The sequence below is a fragment of the Gadus chalcogrammus genome, chromosome 19 (genome assembly GCF_026213295.1).
Source record: "Gadus chalcogrammus isolate NIFS_2021 chromosome 19, NIFS_Gcha_1.0, whole genome shotgun sequence".
NCBI classification, from domain to species: domain Eukaryota; kingdom Metazoa; phylum Chordata; class Actinopteri; order Gadiformes; family Gadidae; genus Gadus; species Gadus chalcogrammus.
Genome location: NC_079430.1, coordinates 3,176,359 through 3,196,058, shown reverse-complemented (window position 1 = coordinate 3,196,058; position 19,700 = coordinate 3,176,359). Strand labels below are relative to the sequence as shown.

Genomic DNA, 19,700 nt, shown 5'->3' with positions numbered 1-19,700 from the left:
TACTCTGTTTTCTGGGAATAATTGACACAAGCAGAAACCAAAAACCAGCCGTTTTTTCGTTTTTTCGTTTTGTCCAAAAAAACGAAAATCAAACTTTCAGTTAGTTTATTCGTTTTTTGGTTCTTCTTACCAAAACGAGTTTACCACTCAATATCTGGTTTCCGCCGGTGGGCGGGTCCTCTTATTGGCTAGCGTGCTTCATTGCCCTGTGCTCTTCATAATAAAAGTTCTTCCGTTTGATAATGTCGACAAAAATATTACTGTATTATAGACACTAGCAGACACAGAGGACCACACCACCCACAGTCAAGACTGACACGGCTTCAAATAACAATGATAGTATTCATAATCATTTGAAAATGAACTTAGGAATGAAAAGGAACTTATGAAGTTATGATGACTTCAGTGCAGTTGATTTTTAGCCACAGTTAATACATGCAGAGCAGACCTGCGATCGCTGGCTGCTGATTTCCTCCCAGCCTGAGAGCTATGAGGAATACAAGTGATCACAACACATTTCTGACAGCTGAAAATTGCGCATTTGTTGACCTTTATCCATTTAAAGTAAACAAATAATTTTTTCTTGTTGAAAGATATTTTATATTGTTTTCATATTATTATTTACTGATGGTGTTTACAGAATGCGAGTGCTTGTTATATTGAAAGCGAGGCTGAGTGCGCCTATGAATATAGGCTACAGTGAGTTTTTTAAGGTGCTGTACAAGCAAATGATATTGTCTACTCTGTACAGTGACAGGGAGTGTAAAGTAACCTACTTCATTCAATATCGAAAAGGCTACTGTAGCCTACACTATGTAGCCTACAAATGGTTTTGCTCATGGCAGTTGTGACAGTCATTTTAACGTGTCAGCAGGCAAGCTTCACTCATTCCAGGATGCATTATGCGTTGTCCTACAGCCTACTTGGAACATGTTTTGGAATGGATCTATAGTAGCGTAGAGAAATTTGCTCATAACAGGCCATAAAACATCACAAAAAAAACGCTGGTATATACAAAGAGTTTGCTTTGTATTCCAGCTGTTTTTTTTGTGATGTTTTATGATGTTTCAATGTTGCGTTGGTAATGTGTTAGACAGCTTAGATGTTCTTAGATGTTTTATTAACCTGATTCCTATCCCACTCTGTTTAAGTAAAAGTGTGCTACTGCTGCAAAATCTCTTTGCTTTTGTTTTTTTATTTTCTTTAATGTGTTTGAAATGACTTTTAATGATGTTAACTAGATCTCATAACTGGCCTAAACACATAAAAATGTGTATATACCCTATACCGTTTGACTATAAGACCTCTATAAGAATCTCTATTCATGTAGTCAGTCAATGATCAAACTAGTAGCATGAATATGAATTACAGTCCAAGCGGGTTAGGCAAGGCAAGGCAATTTTATTTTTATAGCCCGTTTTTACAAACAGTTTGTCTCAAAGGGCTTTACATAGCATGAGCATCATGCTAAGTAATCCCCCCCCATCACGAAAGGTGGGGGGGGGGGGGGGGGGTCTGCGTCTCTGACCCATGGAGAGCTGGTTCCACAGTAAAGGAGCCCAGTAACTGAATGCTCTACTTCCCAGTCTGTTTTTAGAGATAATGGGAGTCACTAACAGACCTGCATTCTGGGAGCCAATAAAAATCTTGGATAAGTCATAATAAAGGTAATGATTCATTATTGTGCATTTAAAGATGTATATTATTACATTGCAGCATTATTTGGGGATGACAATACAAGACTTCCATGAATGTGCATTTGAAGGAGTTTGCTTTGTATTCCAGCTGGCAAATTTCTATAGGCTACTATAGATCCAATTCAAAACACGTTCCAAGTAGGCTATAGGACAAAGCAGTATACATCCTTGAATGAGTGAAGCTTGCCTGCTGACATGTTAAAATGACTGCCACAACTGCCATGAACAAAGAGCAAAACCATCTGTACATAGTGTAGGCTACAGTAGCCTATTCAATATTGAATGAAGTAGGTTACTGTACACTCTTTGTCACTGTACAGAGTAGTCAATATGATACAGCACCTTAAAAAACTCACTGTAGCCTATATTCATAGGCAGACCCAGCCTCGCTTTCAATATAACACACACTCGCATACTGTAATCACTGTCAGTAAATAATAATATGAAAACAATATAAAATATCTTCCAGCAAGAAAAATTATCTGTTTACTATAAATGGATAAAGGTTTAAACAGATGCGCAATGCAGGGCTCTCCATTTTTTAACTGTTCCCTTCTGTTACATAGATAGAACTTTATCAATCCCCTGCAGGAGAAATGTGTTAATGTTTGTCCCTATAAAACAATAATGGTAAAAAAATATAATACAAAACATGACGGTAACTCTAAAGTCAAACCGTCCAATCTGAAGGCTTTACCTAACCACTCCCCCTACTCACTTCCACCAATGCAAAGCGAACAGAACTGAGTAGGGGAGGGCGTAGCCCAACTAGTTTGTGACAGACCCAGAGGAACGCAACGCAAATTAAATGTGAACATGCATTGAGGCTTTATTAAAATCCCGGACGATTTTGAAATTTCACCCGGACGCATTTGATTCCTACCCTTCCACTGTCAAATAGCGGCGCAAGTTGTGTGGCGTGTGAGCGTGTGCATGGGTTGAATTGCGTGCGTCTCACGGAGAGCCCTGCGCAATGTGCAGCTGTCAGAAATGTGTTGTAATCACTTGTATTCCTCATAGCTCTCAGGCTGTGAGGAAATCAGCAGCCCGCGATCGCAGCTCCTTTGATGTGAACGCGTACAGAGCGCATAGTTCAGAGCCGGACAATGATGTCGTAGTAAAGCCCTCAGGTCTATTCTGCATGTATTAACTGTGGATAAACATCAACTGCACTGAAGTCATCATAACTTCATAAGTTCTCATTGTCAAATGATTATGAACACTATTATTGTTATTTGAAGCCGTGTCAGTCTTGACTGTGGGTGGTGTGGTCCTCTGTGTCTGCTAGTGTCTATAATAAAGTAATATTTTTGTCGACATTATCAAACGGAAGAACTTTTATTATGAAGCGCACAGGTCAATGAAGCACGCTAGCCAATAAGAGGACCCGCCCACCGACGGAAACCAGATATTGAGTGGTAAATTCGTTTCGCTCAGTAAGAACCAAAAAACGAATAAACGAACTGAAATATTGATTTTCGTTTTTTTGACAAAACGTAGAAACGAATAAACAAACTGAAATCTTGATTTTCGTTTTCTTGTCAAAACGAAAAAACGAAAAAACGCCTTGTTTTCTGGTTTCTGCTTGCGTCAATTATTCCCAGAAAACAGAGTAATAAAACGTACCTTGCTCGAAAATGATCACCGTCCAAACTATCGTTTTCATATCGTTTTCAGAATGTTTTGCATCCACGTTCCACACTGAAATCATTTTGATAAACAGTTGTTGTCATGGTTACGTTACTCCGCCACGCCTCTCTGTTAAGATGACAGGCGCACGATCAGATGATATTTACAGTTGATCAGCTGGTTAATCATTTTCGACCCGGTCTTGTCCAGAAACGCCGCTCCAAGTAGGCTCCGGTTTGAACTGTCGTCTTTCGTTTTTTTTTACCATCACTTAAGAACATTAAGTACAGTGCTCGCCTCCGGCGTTGGAGCAACGAATATGTTTGACTCAATATGTCGAGTTGTTTCTGGAGATAAATTAGTACAATGTACAGAGAGATCCTCATTTGCATTTCACCTGCCAGTCTTTTGATGAGCTTCTCGGGCTATAGCGCAAGATTGTGGCAGTGTCATGGCAGTGTCATGGCAATCGAACGTCATCGTTTCTGAAAGCCTCCGTCTGTCCACACTACAACGCAAACCCATCGTTTTCACATTTATCCACCTCAGGGATCGTTTTCGAAAAGCATCGTTTTCAGTGTCGGAATTCTCTGTTTTAGTTTGGACGGAAGGACTAAACGGATGAATATTGATGCATTCGTAGATTTACCCGGGTTAGTGTGGACGGGGCCTCAGTTGGAAGCATATCAGGGCCTTGAATGGGCAGTTCAACCATTTAACACATTAAGGCCAAGTGAAAACTGCTCAGAAAAATCCAAATCTTAAACATATAGCAACTTTATTTTTTTTAAAGTAACGCAAATAGTTACTTTCCCTGGTAACTAGTTACTTTTATTATAGAGTAATTCAGTTACTAACTCAGTTACCATTTGGAACAAGTAGTGAGTAACTACAACTAATTACTTTTTTAAAGTAACGTTCCCAACACTGCTAATAATTACATTTGAGTTGGTAATGGGTACTGCTAACTTAAAGGGGTAGTTCGGAATTTTGGACATAGGGCCTGGTTCCCAAGTGAGCATTGGTATTCTATATCACTGGAGACAGTTTTCAACACATTTCATACAGTCCTTCTAGTTGCAGAGTTCGCTCGTGCTAGGCTAGCGCACGTCAACGGGCAATGCTAGCCTGCTATTAAAAACAGTCTTACCCACTCCACAGTACACCCGAGGTAAATCAATTATAACGACAGACTATGAATCTAAATGTCTGTTTATAGAATAATGTTAGAAATAAAACCAACCTTGCATTGCATTTGAGGGAATTGCGGGGTCTCAGCAGCAGTGTTTATAATCTTGTACGTAGGCTACGGCAGCGGCGGACTGATACCTAGGTTACCTGCCGCTGTCATTGCTACAAACGCAGAGTACAGTGAACGAAGGAATTCTATAAGCGTATTCAATTAACAAGATATGCCCACGTGTGGAGGAGTTAGCGATGCATCTGCTTTCGAAGATGATTATGAGGAATTTGTTGTATCCAACGAACCGTACATGTACGAACCGGTGTTTTGATGTCCAAGCCAGCAGCAACAAGCCACAGTTGAGTTCTTTCTGGATCTCGCACTGGAAATTGGTTGAAACTTTGTGGTGCCCATCTGTACCGTTTATTTCTACAATTTCTAAAAGCACACTGAACCATCATGTTGCCTAGTCGTTCAATTGCGCTTCTGTCCCACGCTTCTCTGTTTACGTTCTTCTGTCGTGATTCGGTTACAAACCTAACCAGCGCATAGTAAAATTCCGCTTCTGCTGAGAAAGTAGTAGGGCTTTGACTTTTGGCAAAAAATCATATTCGAAGTTCGTTTGTTTATTAATATTAGTATTCGAATATATTTGAATATTTATTAATAATATTTTGACCATTAAATGCCTTCATTAATACCTGGGCTGAATCCGAATACTTAGTACATGCTATTTATGTTCAGTGTCTACTACTTGACGGTCTACAGCTATGCGTAGAACGCCTAGAACGGTCTACAGCTATGCGTAGAATGCCTCTGAACGCTTCCGAACACCGCCGTAACTCCACCGGATGTTTGGAGATGACGTGTCTCCCCTCAGATGCCGGCAAAATTACCTTGATAAGTTACCCGTTTTCCGTCTTGTCATCGTTGCTATTAAATTAAAAATGTCTCTTTTTACTTAATTACTTACTTTACTTTTTTTCTCTTTTTAATGTCTCTTTTTTTCGCCGCTTTCTATGACGTCTTTCTAAGCCGCTGTTGGTAGTGTCGGGTCAGCCATCTCTTCTTCGTTCGTTACCAGACTCGTAGTCTGGTAACGTAGTGACCTACCGTTGTATACTGTGGTGGTAGTACGCATTCGGACGCGCTATATTTGTGGCGTACTACAAAATGCATACTATAAGTTAGGGGTGTAACGGTACACAACAGTCACGGTTCGGTACGTACCTCGGTTTTGAAGTCACGGTACGGTACAGGACGGTTCGGTTCATAGTTATGGTGAAAAAACGGATTGTTTGACAGAACGAACATAAGTTTAATTAGTAACGAATTAAACACAACAGTTTTAGCTGTCAGTATGAAACATACAAATAAAATGTGTAACAAATATAAAAAAAATACTGCTGCAATTCTCCAATAACCCTAACATCAAATTAATGAAAAATCCAGTGTTAATGCTCAGTCTAGACTCTAGGCTCTTTAAGCTGGTATGTAAACAAAGAGTATGTAAACTTTAAGGGTTTAAAGAAAATATTCCTGCAGCTCTCTAAAGCTCTGAAGTTCTCATAAATATAAATATCAATCATTAAATAAATAAAAGTGCAACTGCAGCCTTAACTTAAATTACAGCTTATGTATTTTATAATCTATTGGTGTTTTCATTGCCTCTCGTAGGTCAGAGGCAATGAAAACACCAATAGACCTGGTGATGGCATTTGCCCGTTCTGAATTCCCAGACAGGTGTAGGGCTTGATTAAATAGTGTAGGGAGCTGGGTTTGAACGGTTTGAACAACTTTTTTTAATTTTGCAGCGGTGACAGTAACACCTGGATGGTGCTGTCACGTTAAAATTGTACCGGGGGCGAAAATTTTGTGCATGTTCGATGTGTTTCCATTTGCATAGACGATTGCTGTTGAACAATGTCTGCACACAGCTTTCGACTTGTCCACTCGTCTTTCCCCATTGTGATAATTAACCTGGAATCCAAAGTTCTCCCACACTTGGGATTTAAATTACAGGGGGGCATCTTCAAGCTCCGGTTTTCTGTTGTCGCTCGCCATGCAGTTCGCTGTCAGTTCGCTAGTAGACATCAATCCACACACAGTCTCGATCACGCTCTGCTACTGCTACTACGCGGAGTTCGCGCACGTGCGAGCCGAGCCTAATAAAGCTAAACGGTCCGGGGGGAACTCCGACTTCAAGTTTTATGTTCCGCACCGCAAAACAAGCCTTTACATTCGCCATATTAACGCTATGTACGCCACATTTACGGACCGCGGTACACCTCTGTAACCGCACCGAAGTGCCTGTACCGTGACGGTTCGGTTCAAATACGTGTACCGTTACACCCCTACTATAAGTATGAGTATTCGGATTCAGCCCTGCTTTGCAAGGTTTGTTTACAGGCGTTGCTATGGGTACCGGTCTTGCGTGTTCCAACTAGGGATGCAAACAATTAATCGATTATCGATTAATTGTCGATTAGAGATTACTCGATTAAAATAAATTACTTGCAATTAATCGCGTTTTTAACCCGTAATTCCCCAACCGTCCACGTGAGGGCGCGCTTGACGCCAGACGTACTTGACGCACACGCGGGAACACAAGCGGGAAGTTCCGGGAACACAAGCGAAGCAGGACATGACAAACGAAAAGCGGGACACTAGCTGTGTTCGAAATCGTTCCCTATACATTAGTTCCCTATTCCCTATATAGTGTACATGATATAGTGCACTATATAGGGAATAGGGAACGAGAATTCGGACACTACGCTGAACATTTCTAAACGTCATTTGCGTCAGTAAATGCGCCTGGTATTTGTGTGACGTGATGCGCCGTCATCATCTAAAGTTTACAAACCGGGCTGGAGGTTGTATTGATGTTGAATGTTACATTTCCTTGTTCAACTTTTTTTTAATAAATTTTGAATGTTAAATATTCTATGTTAAATCCCAAATAAATTGTTGACATTTCTAAACACAAGCCGGAGACTCCATCATTAAATGTATTCGTTTTCGCGGTTATTCAGCTTCTTCTTCTCCCCTGGAAAAATACAACCGCATTGCATTGTGGTATACGGGAGTAACATGTAGGGAACATCGTATGTACCCTATTTTAAGTCCACTATATAGTGCCCTATATAGTGGACCACTGAGAATTCGAACACCCTACAAAATGGCGTGCACCCTATTTAGTGCACTACATCCATCATAGGGAACGATTTCGAACACAGCTACTTACACGATGAAGAGGTCAAAACGGAGTGCAGTATGGAGCCACTTTAAGTTGGTTAATGACGACAAAGACGCCAAATGCACAATATGTGGAAGTATTTTAAAGTACAACTAAACAACTTCGTTGAATTACCACCTAAATGTGTCACATTCAGAAGGAAATTCAGCTTCTCAGAAGAATTGCCGCTTATCAATTAATCGATCATCGATCGATAAGATGAAACAACTATCGATTAATGAATTACTCGATAATTTGCATCCCTAGTTCCAACGGTTTATTATGTTTCTAATAAATCGCTGTCTAATCAATACTTCATTCACTGCCTCTTCCGTGGTCATTACAATATTATGAATAGACTGCATGGGTTCTCCCTCTTGGCCTGCCCGGGCCGAAACATTTTTTTTGTTTGGTTCCGGTTTCCGACCGACCCTGTCCATTTATGTGCGACCCAAATTATTTTATGAGCTTTATAAAAAAAAAATAAAAATAAAAAATAAAAAAAAATGTTTTTAAATGAAAACAACATACCTATCATTCGCTGCCGCTGGAAAAAAATAAAAAAAATAAAAAAATAAATTCCCTACCTACCCATGACCTCAACTGACAACCAACAGGAACCAAACTTTTTTTTTTTTTAGGCCCCATAACAGGTTCGAATATTAAGGGCTGCCTAATATTCGTTCGAATTTTGATTTATTTTTTTGATATTCGAATTATATTCGAATAACGAAGTTCGAAGTCAAAGCCCTAGAAAGTAGTCCCTCGATGATTCATATGATGCAAGGTTAGTTTTATTTCTAACATTATTCTATCAACACAGACATTTAAATCTATAGTCTGGCGTTATAATTGATTTACCTCGGGTGTACTGTGGAGTGGGTAAGACTGTTTTTAATAGCAGGCTAGCATTGCCCGTTGCCGTGCGCTAGCCTAGCACGAGCGAACTCTGCAACTAGAAGGACTGAATGAAATGTGTTGGAAACTGTCTCCAGTGATAAAGAATACCAATGCTCACTTGGGAATCAGGCCCTATGTCCAAAATTCCGAACTACCCCTTTAATCTACTCTCAAAAGAACGTGACAAGACAAGAGGTTCGTAATTTCAAACAAATTTCAAACGGCATTGAATCATGAGTGTAAGCTAATGATGGATGAGTAATTACTCCTCGAGCAAGATAGTGAATTATTTCAGTCATCATTCACGCTGGCTCAGAGTGAAAACGCGTTCACATTTCCTTTACCATGTAGTGCTTTTGTCCCTCTCGGCAGTTCATAGACCAGAATAACATGGAAGCCTCCATGAAGCTTACCCGTCCTATGTAACTACAGATTAATTATTCTTCGCTCAGGAGGATAAGTGAGATTTTTGGAAGAGATAATTTTACACCAATGGGGACTTATTTATGATGAATACGTTGATTTGAGGTAATAAATTACTTGAAAATTAAAATATTACACTGTCCCTTTAAGGAATAATAAAATAGTCATATTCAGACTCCTGTTGGAAGGATGGGAGGAGGGGGGTGCAGTCAATGATTTAGAAGAGAAATAGCCTTAGGGAAAAAGCTATTTTGGTGGCCTGAGGTCCTTGTCCTGGTGGCACTGTACCGCCTACCCGAGGGGAGCAGCACAAATATGTTGTTTGCAGGATGAGACTGATCAGCAGAAATTGTACCTGACCTCTTCCTAACCCTGGCCTCTTATATGTCCAAACAATACCGGTGTTTACCCTGATCAGGTGTGTTTAGGCCTGAACAGAGTATTCCCTTAAGAGGTGTGTTGAGTATTACCTGAACAGGTATCACCTGTTCAGTGTCCACCTCGACTCTGCATAGACACCCTCCCCCTTCTGGCCACCATTGCACATTGTATTGCATTGTGTTGTGTTGTATTGTATTATAGTACTTGATGTTTTGATTATTCCCTGAACAGATGTGTTGAATATTCCCTGGAACCTGATCAGATTTGACGAGTATTCCCTGGTACCTGATCAGATGTGTTGAGTATATTCCCTGTTACCTAATCAGATGTGTTGACTATTCTATGGTACCTGATCAGAGGTGGGTAGGAACGCGCTACATTTACTCCGTTACAAGTACTTGAGTAACTTTTTGGATAAATTGTAATTTTAGGAGTAGTTTTATTGCAACATACTTTTACTTTAGTAAATATTTGAAGAAAGAACGGTACTTTTACGCCGTTCCATTTGGCTACGTGACGGTCGTTACTTTGTTTTTTTTAGATCTTTTATTACATGCGAGATGTATTTCTATCACGTGAATAATCCTTAGCCCAAGTGAAGGAGTTCAAGTAGCCTACCTCGGGGGCTTGTTCGCGATCGCGAGTGAGGGTACTATGGAGCATGAGATTGGCCGGAGAATTGGAGCAGCGGGGGCGGTATTGCGTTCGCTTTACCGCACCGTTGTTACGAAAAGAGAGCTGAGTCGCAAGGCAAAGCTCTCGATCTACCGGTCGATCTTCGTTCCTATCCTCACCTATGGTCATGAGGGTTGGGTGATGACCGAAAGGACGAGATCGCGGGTACAAGCGGCCGAGATGAGTTTTCTCAGAAGGGTGGCTGGCGTCTCCCTTAGGCAGGCGCGTCGTTAGACCTGGGCATTCGAGGCTATAGCCCCGGATCTTTTGGGAATAGCCCCGGATCGCTGTGCCGTTAAAAAAAACACATAATGCTGAAAATAGCCCCGTAGAGTTTACTTCTTTGTGATTGAATTACCAGCAGCCACAGATGCAACATTGTAGCGAGTGAAAACCTCAAAATTCTGCCGTGTCCATGTATGGGCAGATTTAGAATAATTTGTTGCAAAATGTTGCAAATTCAACGTCGGTATTCACACATTCAAGAGTAACAGCTAATGACAACATTGAACTCTCACGCAGGCTCGAACAGAGTGACACACACACACACACACACACACACACACACACACACACACACACACACACACACACACACACACACACACACACACACACACACACACACACACACACACACACACACACACACACACACACACTCCTTATCCAGCTTATTACATGCTTAAAGCACCCATGCAGGCTACTATGCGGCGAGCTGGGGCTCTCATGTTCCCCCCTGCGGTGTATTCTTTGTCCGTATCCCCTGCCATCCAGTTGTCACGATTCATGCAGACTGGTTTTGAACGGCTGATTCCATGGATGTAGCCTACTTTGCGTGTGCCGTGTTTTCCCGCCAATGTGGCGAAGCTGTATGGATATGCTGTTGAGAGCTTAAATAAATGCACTATATAGGCCTAAGTTGACTATGAACAATTATTGAAGTTTAACATTTTGTTCTGCAAATTTGACAACTGACAGATGCAATATTGTAGCCAGTGAAAATCGCAAACTACTGACTTGTACATTAATGGGCAGATTTAGAATCATTAGTTGCAAAATGTTTGCAAATTTGATTCTCTATGCAAAGCCCATCATTTCGATATTGCTGTTTAGTGCTGCTCTAGTTTGCACAGATTCAGGAGACCCGCAGTGAATTCAACCCGGTCCAATAGACCTCTATGGGCGCATGATTGTTTATTTGCCTACAGGCTTTTCTAATGTCTCATTTTGGATGCTGTATGTGGTGCACTTTCCTATCCTTAAAGTAAACATTAACCAATTCAGTAGGCCTGCCGCGACGTGAGTCAGACATGACGATTTGTCTTTCCTTTACTTCTCAAACTACGTGACAATTGCCCGATTTTCCAATTTCCTCGGGGGAGAAACCCCCAAACCCCCGTTTTAAAAGGACTCTAACTTCTGGGCTACAGCCCCGGATACTAGCGACGCTCCTGCCCTTAGGGATAGGGTGAGAAGCTCAGCCATCCGTGAGGAATTTGGATTAGAGCCGCGGCTCCTTTACTTAGAAAGGAGTCACCTGAGGTGGTTCGGGCATCTGGCAAGGATGCCCACTGCGCCTCCCTTGGGAGGTGTTTCAGGCACGTCCAGTGGGGAGGAGACCTCGGGGAAGACCCAGGACTAGGTGGAGAGATTATATCTCAACACTGGCCTGGGAACGCCTCGGGATCCCCCCGTCAGAGCTGGTCAATGTGGCCCGGGAAAGGGAAGTCCATGGGGCCCCCTGCTTGAGCTGCTCCCCCCGCGACCCGACCCCGGATAAGCGGACGAAGATGAGATGAGATGAATATTTTAACCAATAAAAACATGATCAAATTATCTTGCCAATCAAATGCAGCCACTTGAGTCACATGACAAGTGTTGTCATAGCGCTCAACAGGGTCGCGCATTTTTTAAACATTTTAGTCGAGAAGTGATTCGAGAAAATGGATGAAACCGCAGATTCTGAGGATGAACAACCACACCCCTGGCCTCACATACAAAGTATGTTTGACTTGAAAAATTATAAAGAAAATAGCTACAGCATGCGCTGCCTTCTTTGTGCGCCCAAACAACTGGACATTTCAGCCTACAAGAACTCGACGTCAAACCTGAGAAAGCATGTTGCGGTAAGTTATCCCGCTCTCTCTCTTTCTCAGTCAGTCAGTCAGTCAGTCAGTCAGTCAGTCAGTCAGTCAGTCAGTCAGTCAGTCAGTCAGTCAGTCAGTCAGTCAGTCAGTCAGTCAGTCAGTCAGTCAGTCAGTCAGTCAGTCAGTCAGTCAGTCAGTCAGTCAGTCAGTCAGTCAGTCAGTCAGTCAGTCAGTCAGTCAGTCAGTCAGTCAGTCAGTCAGTCAGTCAGTCAGTCAGTCAGTCAGTCAGTCAGTCAGTCAGTCAGTCAGTCAGTCAGTCAGTCAGTCAGTCAGTCAGTCAGTCAGTCAGTCAGTCAGTCAGTCAGTCAGTCAGTCAGTCAGTCAGTCAGTCAGTCAGTCAGTCAGTCAGTCAGTCAGTCAGTCAGTCAGTCAGTCAGTCAGTCAGTCAGTCAGTCAGTCAGTCAGTCAGTCAGTCAGTCAGTCAGTCAGTCAGTCAGTCAGTCAGTCAGTCAGTCAGTCAGTCAGTCAGTCAGTCAGTCAGTCAGTCAGTCAGTCAGTCAGTCAGTCAGTCAGTCAGTCAGTCAGTCAGTCAGTCAGTCAGTCAGTCAGTCAGTCAGTCAGTCAGTCAGTCAGTCAGTCAGTCAGTCAGTCAGTCAGTCAGTCAGTCAGTCAGTCAGTCAGTCAGTCAGTCAGTCAGTCAGTCAGTCAGTCAGTCAGTCAGTCAGTCAGTCAGTCAGTCAGTCAGTCAGTCAGTCAGTCAGTCAGTCAGTCAGTCAGTCAGTCAGTCAGTCAGTCAGTCAGTCAGTCAGTCAGTCAGTCAGTCAGTCAGTCAGTCAGTCAGTCAGTCAGTCAGTCAGTCAGTCAGTCAGTCAGTCAGTCAGTCAGTCAGTCAGTCAGTCAGTCAGTCAGTCAGTCAGTCAGTCAGTCAGTCAGTCAGTCAGTCAGTCAGTCAGTCAGTCAGTCAGTCAGTCAGTCAGTCAGTCAGTCAGTCAGTCAGTCAGTCAGTCAGTCAGTCAGTCAGTCAGTCAGTCAGTCAGTCAGTCAGTCAGTCAGTCAGTCAGTCAGTCAGTCAGTCAGTCAGTCAGTCAGTCAGTCAGTCAGTCAGTCAGTCAGTCAGTCAGTCAGTCAGTCAGTCAGTCAGTCAGTCAGTCAGTCAGTCAGTCAGTCAGTCAGTCAGTCAGTCAGTCAGTCAGTCAGTCAGTCAGTCAGTCAGTCAGTCAGTCAGTCAGTCTGTCTGTCTGTCTGTCTGTCTGTCTGTCTGTCTGTCTGTCTGTCTGTCTGTCTGTCTGTCTGTCTGTCTGTCATTCCGCTAGGGACGAGTACCTACCTACCTACCTACCAGTTTTCGTCAAGATTCCTTTTATACCCACCCACCACTTATTTATTTTTTTAGTTTAGTTTAATTCAACTAGTTTTTTTTTTGTTGAATTATGTAAGGGATATCATATGTATAGAAGGCCGACCATTATCGGGAATATAAGCCCCGACAGGGCGAACCGGACACCGACGCAAAGTGGAGGTGTCCGGTTCACCCTGAAGGGGCCCACTTTCGATAATGTACGGCGACGTTCTACACATTATCCCGCTTATTACATGGCTACTTGCCAAAACGAAAAAATAACTTCACACTGTGTCTTTTTACAATGTATTTGTTACCAGCATTCGTAACGTTGATCAGCAGAGAAATAGTCAGCCAAAGACGTCGAAGTCGCCCAGCAACCAGGGTACTCGGTTGCTAAGTGACGTCAACGTCTCTGGCGGACCATTTCTCCGCTGATCTGGGCTTATTTACCCGATAATGACCGGCGTTCTATACATTATCCCTTAATTAGCACTGTATGCCCCATAACATTTCAATATATTATAATTTGTTGGCATAATGTGTTAATTTTAATGGATAAATCTCTCATAGCCTCATTGGTATCTTTTTCTGTCCACAGAGGGTTCACCCTAACAAACTGACGAGGTACACAAACCTAATCCAGTCGAACAGAAAGCGAAAATCCTCCTCTTCTCATGAACCTGTGAACAAGGCCAATATCATAAGTTCCCTCACTAGCCCACAGAGGGTTACGCAAACAGCTTTAGACAAGCTATTGGTAAATTTTGTATGTGAAGCTGGCCAACCATTTTCTGTGGTTGAGAAACCATCCTTCAAGAGAATGATAGAAACTTTGCAACCTCAGTGTACAGTAATGACAAGGAAAACATTATGTTCTAGAATAAAGGCAGCTGCAAGCAGCATGAAGAGCATCATCATTAAAAAGTTGAGTGCTGTGAACCATGTAGCTACCACAACAGACTGCTGGTCTGCCAGACAACGTAGTTATCTAGGTGTCACCTGTCACTGGATAGACCAAACAACACTGGAGAGGCAATCTGCTGCATTAGCTTGTAAACGGCTCAGAGGCTCACACACGTTTGACGTTCTTGCTTGTGCATTAGAGGAAATACATTCTGAGTACAACATCAGGGAAAACTCGGCCTTCCGAGTCTATGGGGAGGAGAGCGAATACGTTGCTGAAGTACAGGAGGAGACAGACTCCATCATTGATGATGCATCAGAAGATGAAAGTGACTTAGAGGTGGACTGTCAAGATGTATCTGCCATTTTAGGAGACGACACCGGCCTGGAGTACCAACTCCCAAAGCATCAAAAGTGTGCATGCCATCTCCTCAATCTCATATCAACAGTTGATGCCACAGCTGCAGAAGCTGGCAGCGAAACATACAAGAGGCTGTCGCGGTCTGCTTTTGCAAAGTGTCATGCTCTGAGGAATAAAACCAGCAGGTCAACCATGGCTTTTGAAACAGTGCAACGTGAGTGCAAATTGCAGTTCCTCCGACCCAACCAGACGCGCTGGAGCTCCTTGTTCTTCGCTGTAGAAAGGGTTGTCCGCATCCAGAAGGAACAAGGAGAAACAGCAATTCGAAATGTATGCACAGCATTGAAGATAAAGATGTAAGTTGGCAAATCCCACATTGTTTGTAAAAGTTTTGAAAAAGGTATAAGCCTTGAAATGAAATAGTTAATTAGCTATTTTACTTTATTTTGTAATTCAAATGGCTGTCAGCTTGATCTGTACATCTTTTATAGGCTCAATCCAGCTGAGTTGGGATTCTTGGCTGAATATGCTGCTGTTATGAAGCCTGTCACCCTGGCCCTCAACATCCTCCAGGGTGAATCATCAGTGCTTATGGGCTTCCTGCTGCCAACAATTAACCTGTTGCAGGACAAGCTGAACAAGCAGGAGTCAGCTTGCAAAGTGTGTACACCACTCATAGACGCTCTGCAGCATGGGATCCAAAAACGTTTTGGAGAGGCAATGAAAGACCCTGAGCTGATTGCAGCAGCTATACTGCTACCAAGGTTCAGAGCATCCTGGACCACAGATGACTACATCCTAAAATCTGGTAATATACTTATATATCAATTCAAATCTAAATCAGTTAGCCTAATTATATTAATCAATATAACTACAGATTGACAAGAGCTAAAATCTCTGAGAGCTCTTAAGATTTAACACCAGCTACTTGGCAGCAATAGAAAAGTAAAAAATAATGTGAAGAACTAATTATTTTGAAAATAATGTATCTTACCACAGGCCTTGACTACATTAAAAACCACTTGGACAGCAGCCTGGATGTAAATGCTGATGTCTCCTCCACCAGCAGCGATGAAGATGACTTCTTTGCATCAATGAAGGCAGGATCAACACAAACAGGAGAGGTTGAGAGGTACCTTGCATGTCCATCCACTGGAGGCATGGATCTGTTACATTCGTTCCCTCAAATCAAGAAACTATCATTAAAAATCAACACAAGTCTTCCAGCGTCTGCAGCCTGTGAGAGACTCTTTAGCCATGCAGGGCTCCTGTTCACAAGTAAAAGAACACAAATTCACTGCAAAAATCTGGAGAGCCAACTGCTGTTGAAGTTTAACAGTCACTTCAAAGAGTGATTCTTTGAAGTCACACACTAACAAACAAACTCACACACACTCAAACAGACACAAACTCACAATTACACAGACACAAACTCACACACTCACAATCACATAGACACAAACTCGCACACACTCACAATCACACAGACATAAACTCACACACACTGACAATCAAACAGACACAAACTCACACACACTCACAATCAGACAAGCTCAAGGAATTGGTTTAAAAATGTTTAGGTGCAAAATAATTGCAAGTTATTATTATTATTTGTTATTATATAGTTAACAGTTATAAGTGTATTGGTTTTAATGCATCTTTAGCCATGCAGGGCTCCTGTTCACAAGTAATAGATCTGCAATAATCTTTCACTGCAATAATCTTGAGAGCCAACTGCTGTTGAAGTCACTTCAAAGAGTGATTCTTTGGGAAGGAAGATGCAAAAACACACTAGCAAGCTCTCACACAAACCTACAATCACACACTCACAAGCACACTCATAAACTGTCACACTCACAAACCCACTTACAAGCACACTCTCAAAACTGTAAGAGACAAATCACAACTTTTCGCACACTAACACACTCACACACACTCACAAAGACACAAACTCACACACACTCACACAGACACAAACTTACACACACAATCACACAGACATAAACTCACACACACTGACAATCACGCAGACACAAACTCACACACACTCACAATCAGACAATCTCAAGGAATTGGTTTAAATGTTTATGTGCAAAATAATTGCAAGAATTATTATTACTAGTTATTATATAGTTATAACAGTTACACGTGTATTGGTTTTAATGAATATAATTTTGGATAAACCGAATTCATTTTAATTGTATTTAAAGGTTGATGTATTTAATTTTGCAAAGATTTAATTTGTTATTGTTTTAGTTCAAGGGTTATACATTTTATTTTTAAAGACCTTATTTAAAAGGTTGTTATTTGCATTATCTTTATTTGAAAATTGCTGTTTTATGTTTTGTTGGTGTCTATTTTGTACCGTTTGTGTTGCTCTGTTTATTTAAAAAATAAATCGGAGAAACTCAGTACTTGTACTCTTGAGTACTTGAGTAGTCTTTTCACTGCATACTTTTTTACTCTTACTTGAGTAATTATTTTTACGAGTACTTTTACTTCTACTTGAGTAATTATAATCTTAAAGTAACAGTACTTTTACTTGAGTACATTTTTTAGCTACTCTGCCCACCACTGTACCTGATCAGATGTGTTGAGTATCCCCTTGTACTCGCCCCATCCTCCGGCGGTGTGTTTGGATCCGCAGTTCGGGGGTCCGGAGCTGAAGTACGTCGGGAACAGTCGGTCAGGAAAACTGTAATCCATTTCTTGATTGTCTCCTAGCTGGTCAGGTCTTCATGGAAACACGTCTCAACATGTTCTTTCACAAACACACGTTTTGACAGTTACGAGTGATCAATGCTAAGCGTTACGAAGTTTAGACGGCGTCCTTGGCATTATTAAACTCCACGAAAAATCAATTTATTCCCCTTAAAGACGTTGGTTTCTTAAATTGTGCAGAAATAAACGCAAAATAGCACATATTCCTGAAGACAGCAGCACATGGTGACGGCACATGCACAAACAGAGCATGCTGCTCACTCCTGACGAGACTACGTCACGACAACAACCAGGAAGCACCGCATGACCACGTGATCACCACGGACCGCCCCCTTTTGGACCATACACCTTTTACACGAAGCAACAAAAAAAAGGAAACGTACTGTACGTCCACACCAGAGGCGACCGGTGGGCGAGTTATTTTTTGCAGGGTGGTAGCGGGAAGCTCGTGAATATTCATGAGGGAACTCATCCCTCATTGGCTGGGACTTGGCTCGCTGGGACTTTGTCAGAGGGCTTGTGAAAGCAGAGGGCTTGTGAAAATCACGAACGCAAATAAATGAAACGTTGTTATAAATCAACACAAATCATTGTATCAATAGTGTGACACATCTTATACAGTAGTTGTTTTTAGACGAGTTAGCATTAAGAGCTAACGTTTGTTTTGGCACTTACAGAAAGGTAGCTATAGAGTTGCCGTGTAGTAGGTGGATTGATAGGTGAAAATCAATATTAAAATTCATTTAGCCCTACGCGAAAATATTCTATGGATAGGCCTACAGATTTTATGGCCCTTCTTTCTATAATGTAATTGGTTGTGGGGTGTGGCAGAACCACTATGAGCAAATATCAGAAATCATAGGCCTACGGTTTATTCTTATCCATCTACACCTAACCTCCAGCCGCTCCATCTCCTCAAAGTTGACATGGGTCTGGCAAATGTTGCAAGCTTTTATAAATCCTACCATTATGCTCACTACTTCTAGAAACAGAACAGAATGGAATCTTAATGGAAATATCAAGACATGGATGGACAACAATTAGAAAAAAAAAACTTGGAATCAATCACCAGCTGCCGAAAGCACTGCGATGAGCTATACATAACGTTATAAAATATAATAAATAAATAAATGATTTACTACAGTAGCCCAGGCTGTGACACATAACAGTTTCACAGGATCTTTTAGACGATTGAGCTAACGTTTGTACAGAAAGGTAGCTATAGAGTTGCTGTCCAGAGGACCATCATTGACACCCTCCATCAGGAGGGTAAGACACAAAAATAAATTTCCAAAAGAGCAGGCTGTTCACAGAGTGCAGTTTCAAAGCACATTCACAAAAAGTCTGTTGGAAGGAGGAAATGTGGCAGGAAACGCTGCACAACCAAGAGAGAGGACCGCAGCCTTAACAGCATTGTGAAGAAGAGCCGCTTCCAGAATTTGGGGGAGCTTCAAAGACAGTGGACTGAAGCTGGAGTCCAGGTATCAAAAGCCACTGTTCACAGACGTGTCCGGGAAATGGGCTACAATAGCCGTATTCCCATGGTCAAGCCACTCCTGAACTCAAGACAACGGAAGAAGCATCTGACTGGGGCTATGGAAAAGAAGCACTGGTCAGTTGCAGAGTGGTCCAGAGTCCTGTTTTCAGACGAAAGCAAGTTTTGTATTTCATTTGGAAGTCAAGGCACTAGAGTCTGGAGGAAGGCTGGAGAGGAGCAAAATCCAAGTTGCTTGAAATCCAGTGTGAAGTTCCCACAGTCAGCAATGGTTTGGGGAGCCATGTCAGCTGCTGGTGTTGGTCCGCTGTGTTTCATCAAGTCCAGAGTCAATGCAGCTGTGTACCAAGAGATTTTAGAGCACTACATGCTTCCATCTGTTGAAAAGCTCTATGGAGATGATGATTTCATTTTCCAGCATGATCTGGCACCTGCCCATAGTGCCAAAACCACCAGTAACTGGTGTACTGACCATGGCATTACTGTCCTCGACTGGCCTGCCAACTCCCCTGACCTGAACCCCATAGAGATTTTGTGGGGTATTGTGAAGAAGAAGCAGGGAGACACCAGACCCAATAATGCAAATGAGCTAAAGGCCGCTATTGAAGCATCCTGGCATCCATAACACCTCAGCAATGCCACAGGCTGATTGCCTCAGTCCTGTG

General features: G+C 42.1%; 1 protein-coding gene across 1 annotated transcript in view; it reads right to left on the bottom strand.

The window, feature by feature from the left end:
* The window catches only part of taf1c (TATA-box binding protein associated factor, RNA polymerase I subunit C), a 59,830-nt gene extending 41,994 nt beyond the window's left edge, over positions 1-17,836 (bottom strand). The window contains exon 1 of the mRNA XM_056578333.1: positions 17,400-17,836. Within this exon, the coding sequence (XP_056434308.1) occupies positions 17,400-17,525 (126 nt within the window). The 5' untranslated portion in view covers positions 17,526-17,836. The remainder of the gene's footprint in view (positions 1-17,399) is intronic.
* Between the last annotated feature and the right edge of the window lie 1,864 nt (positions 17,837-19,700).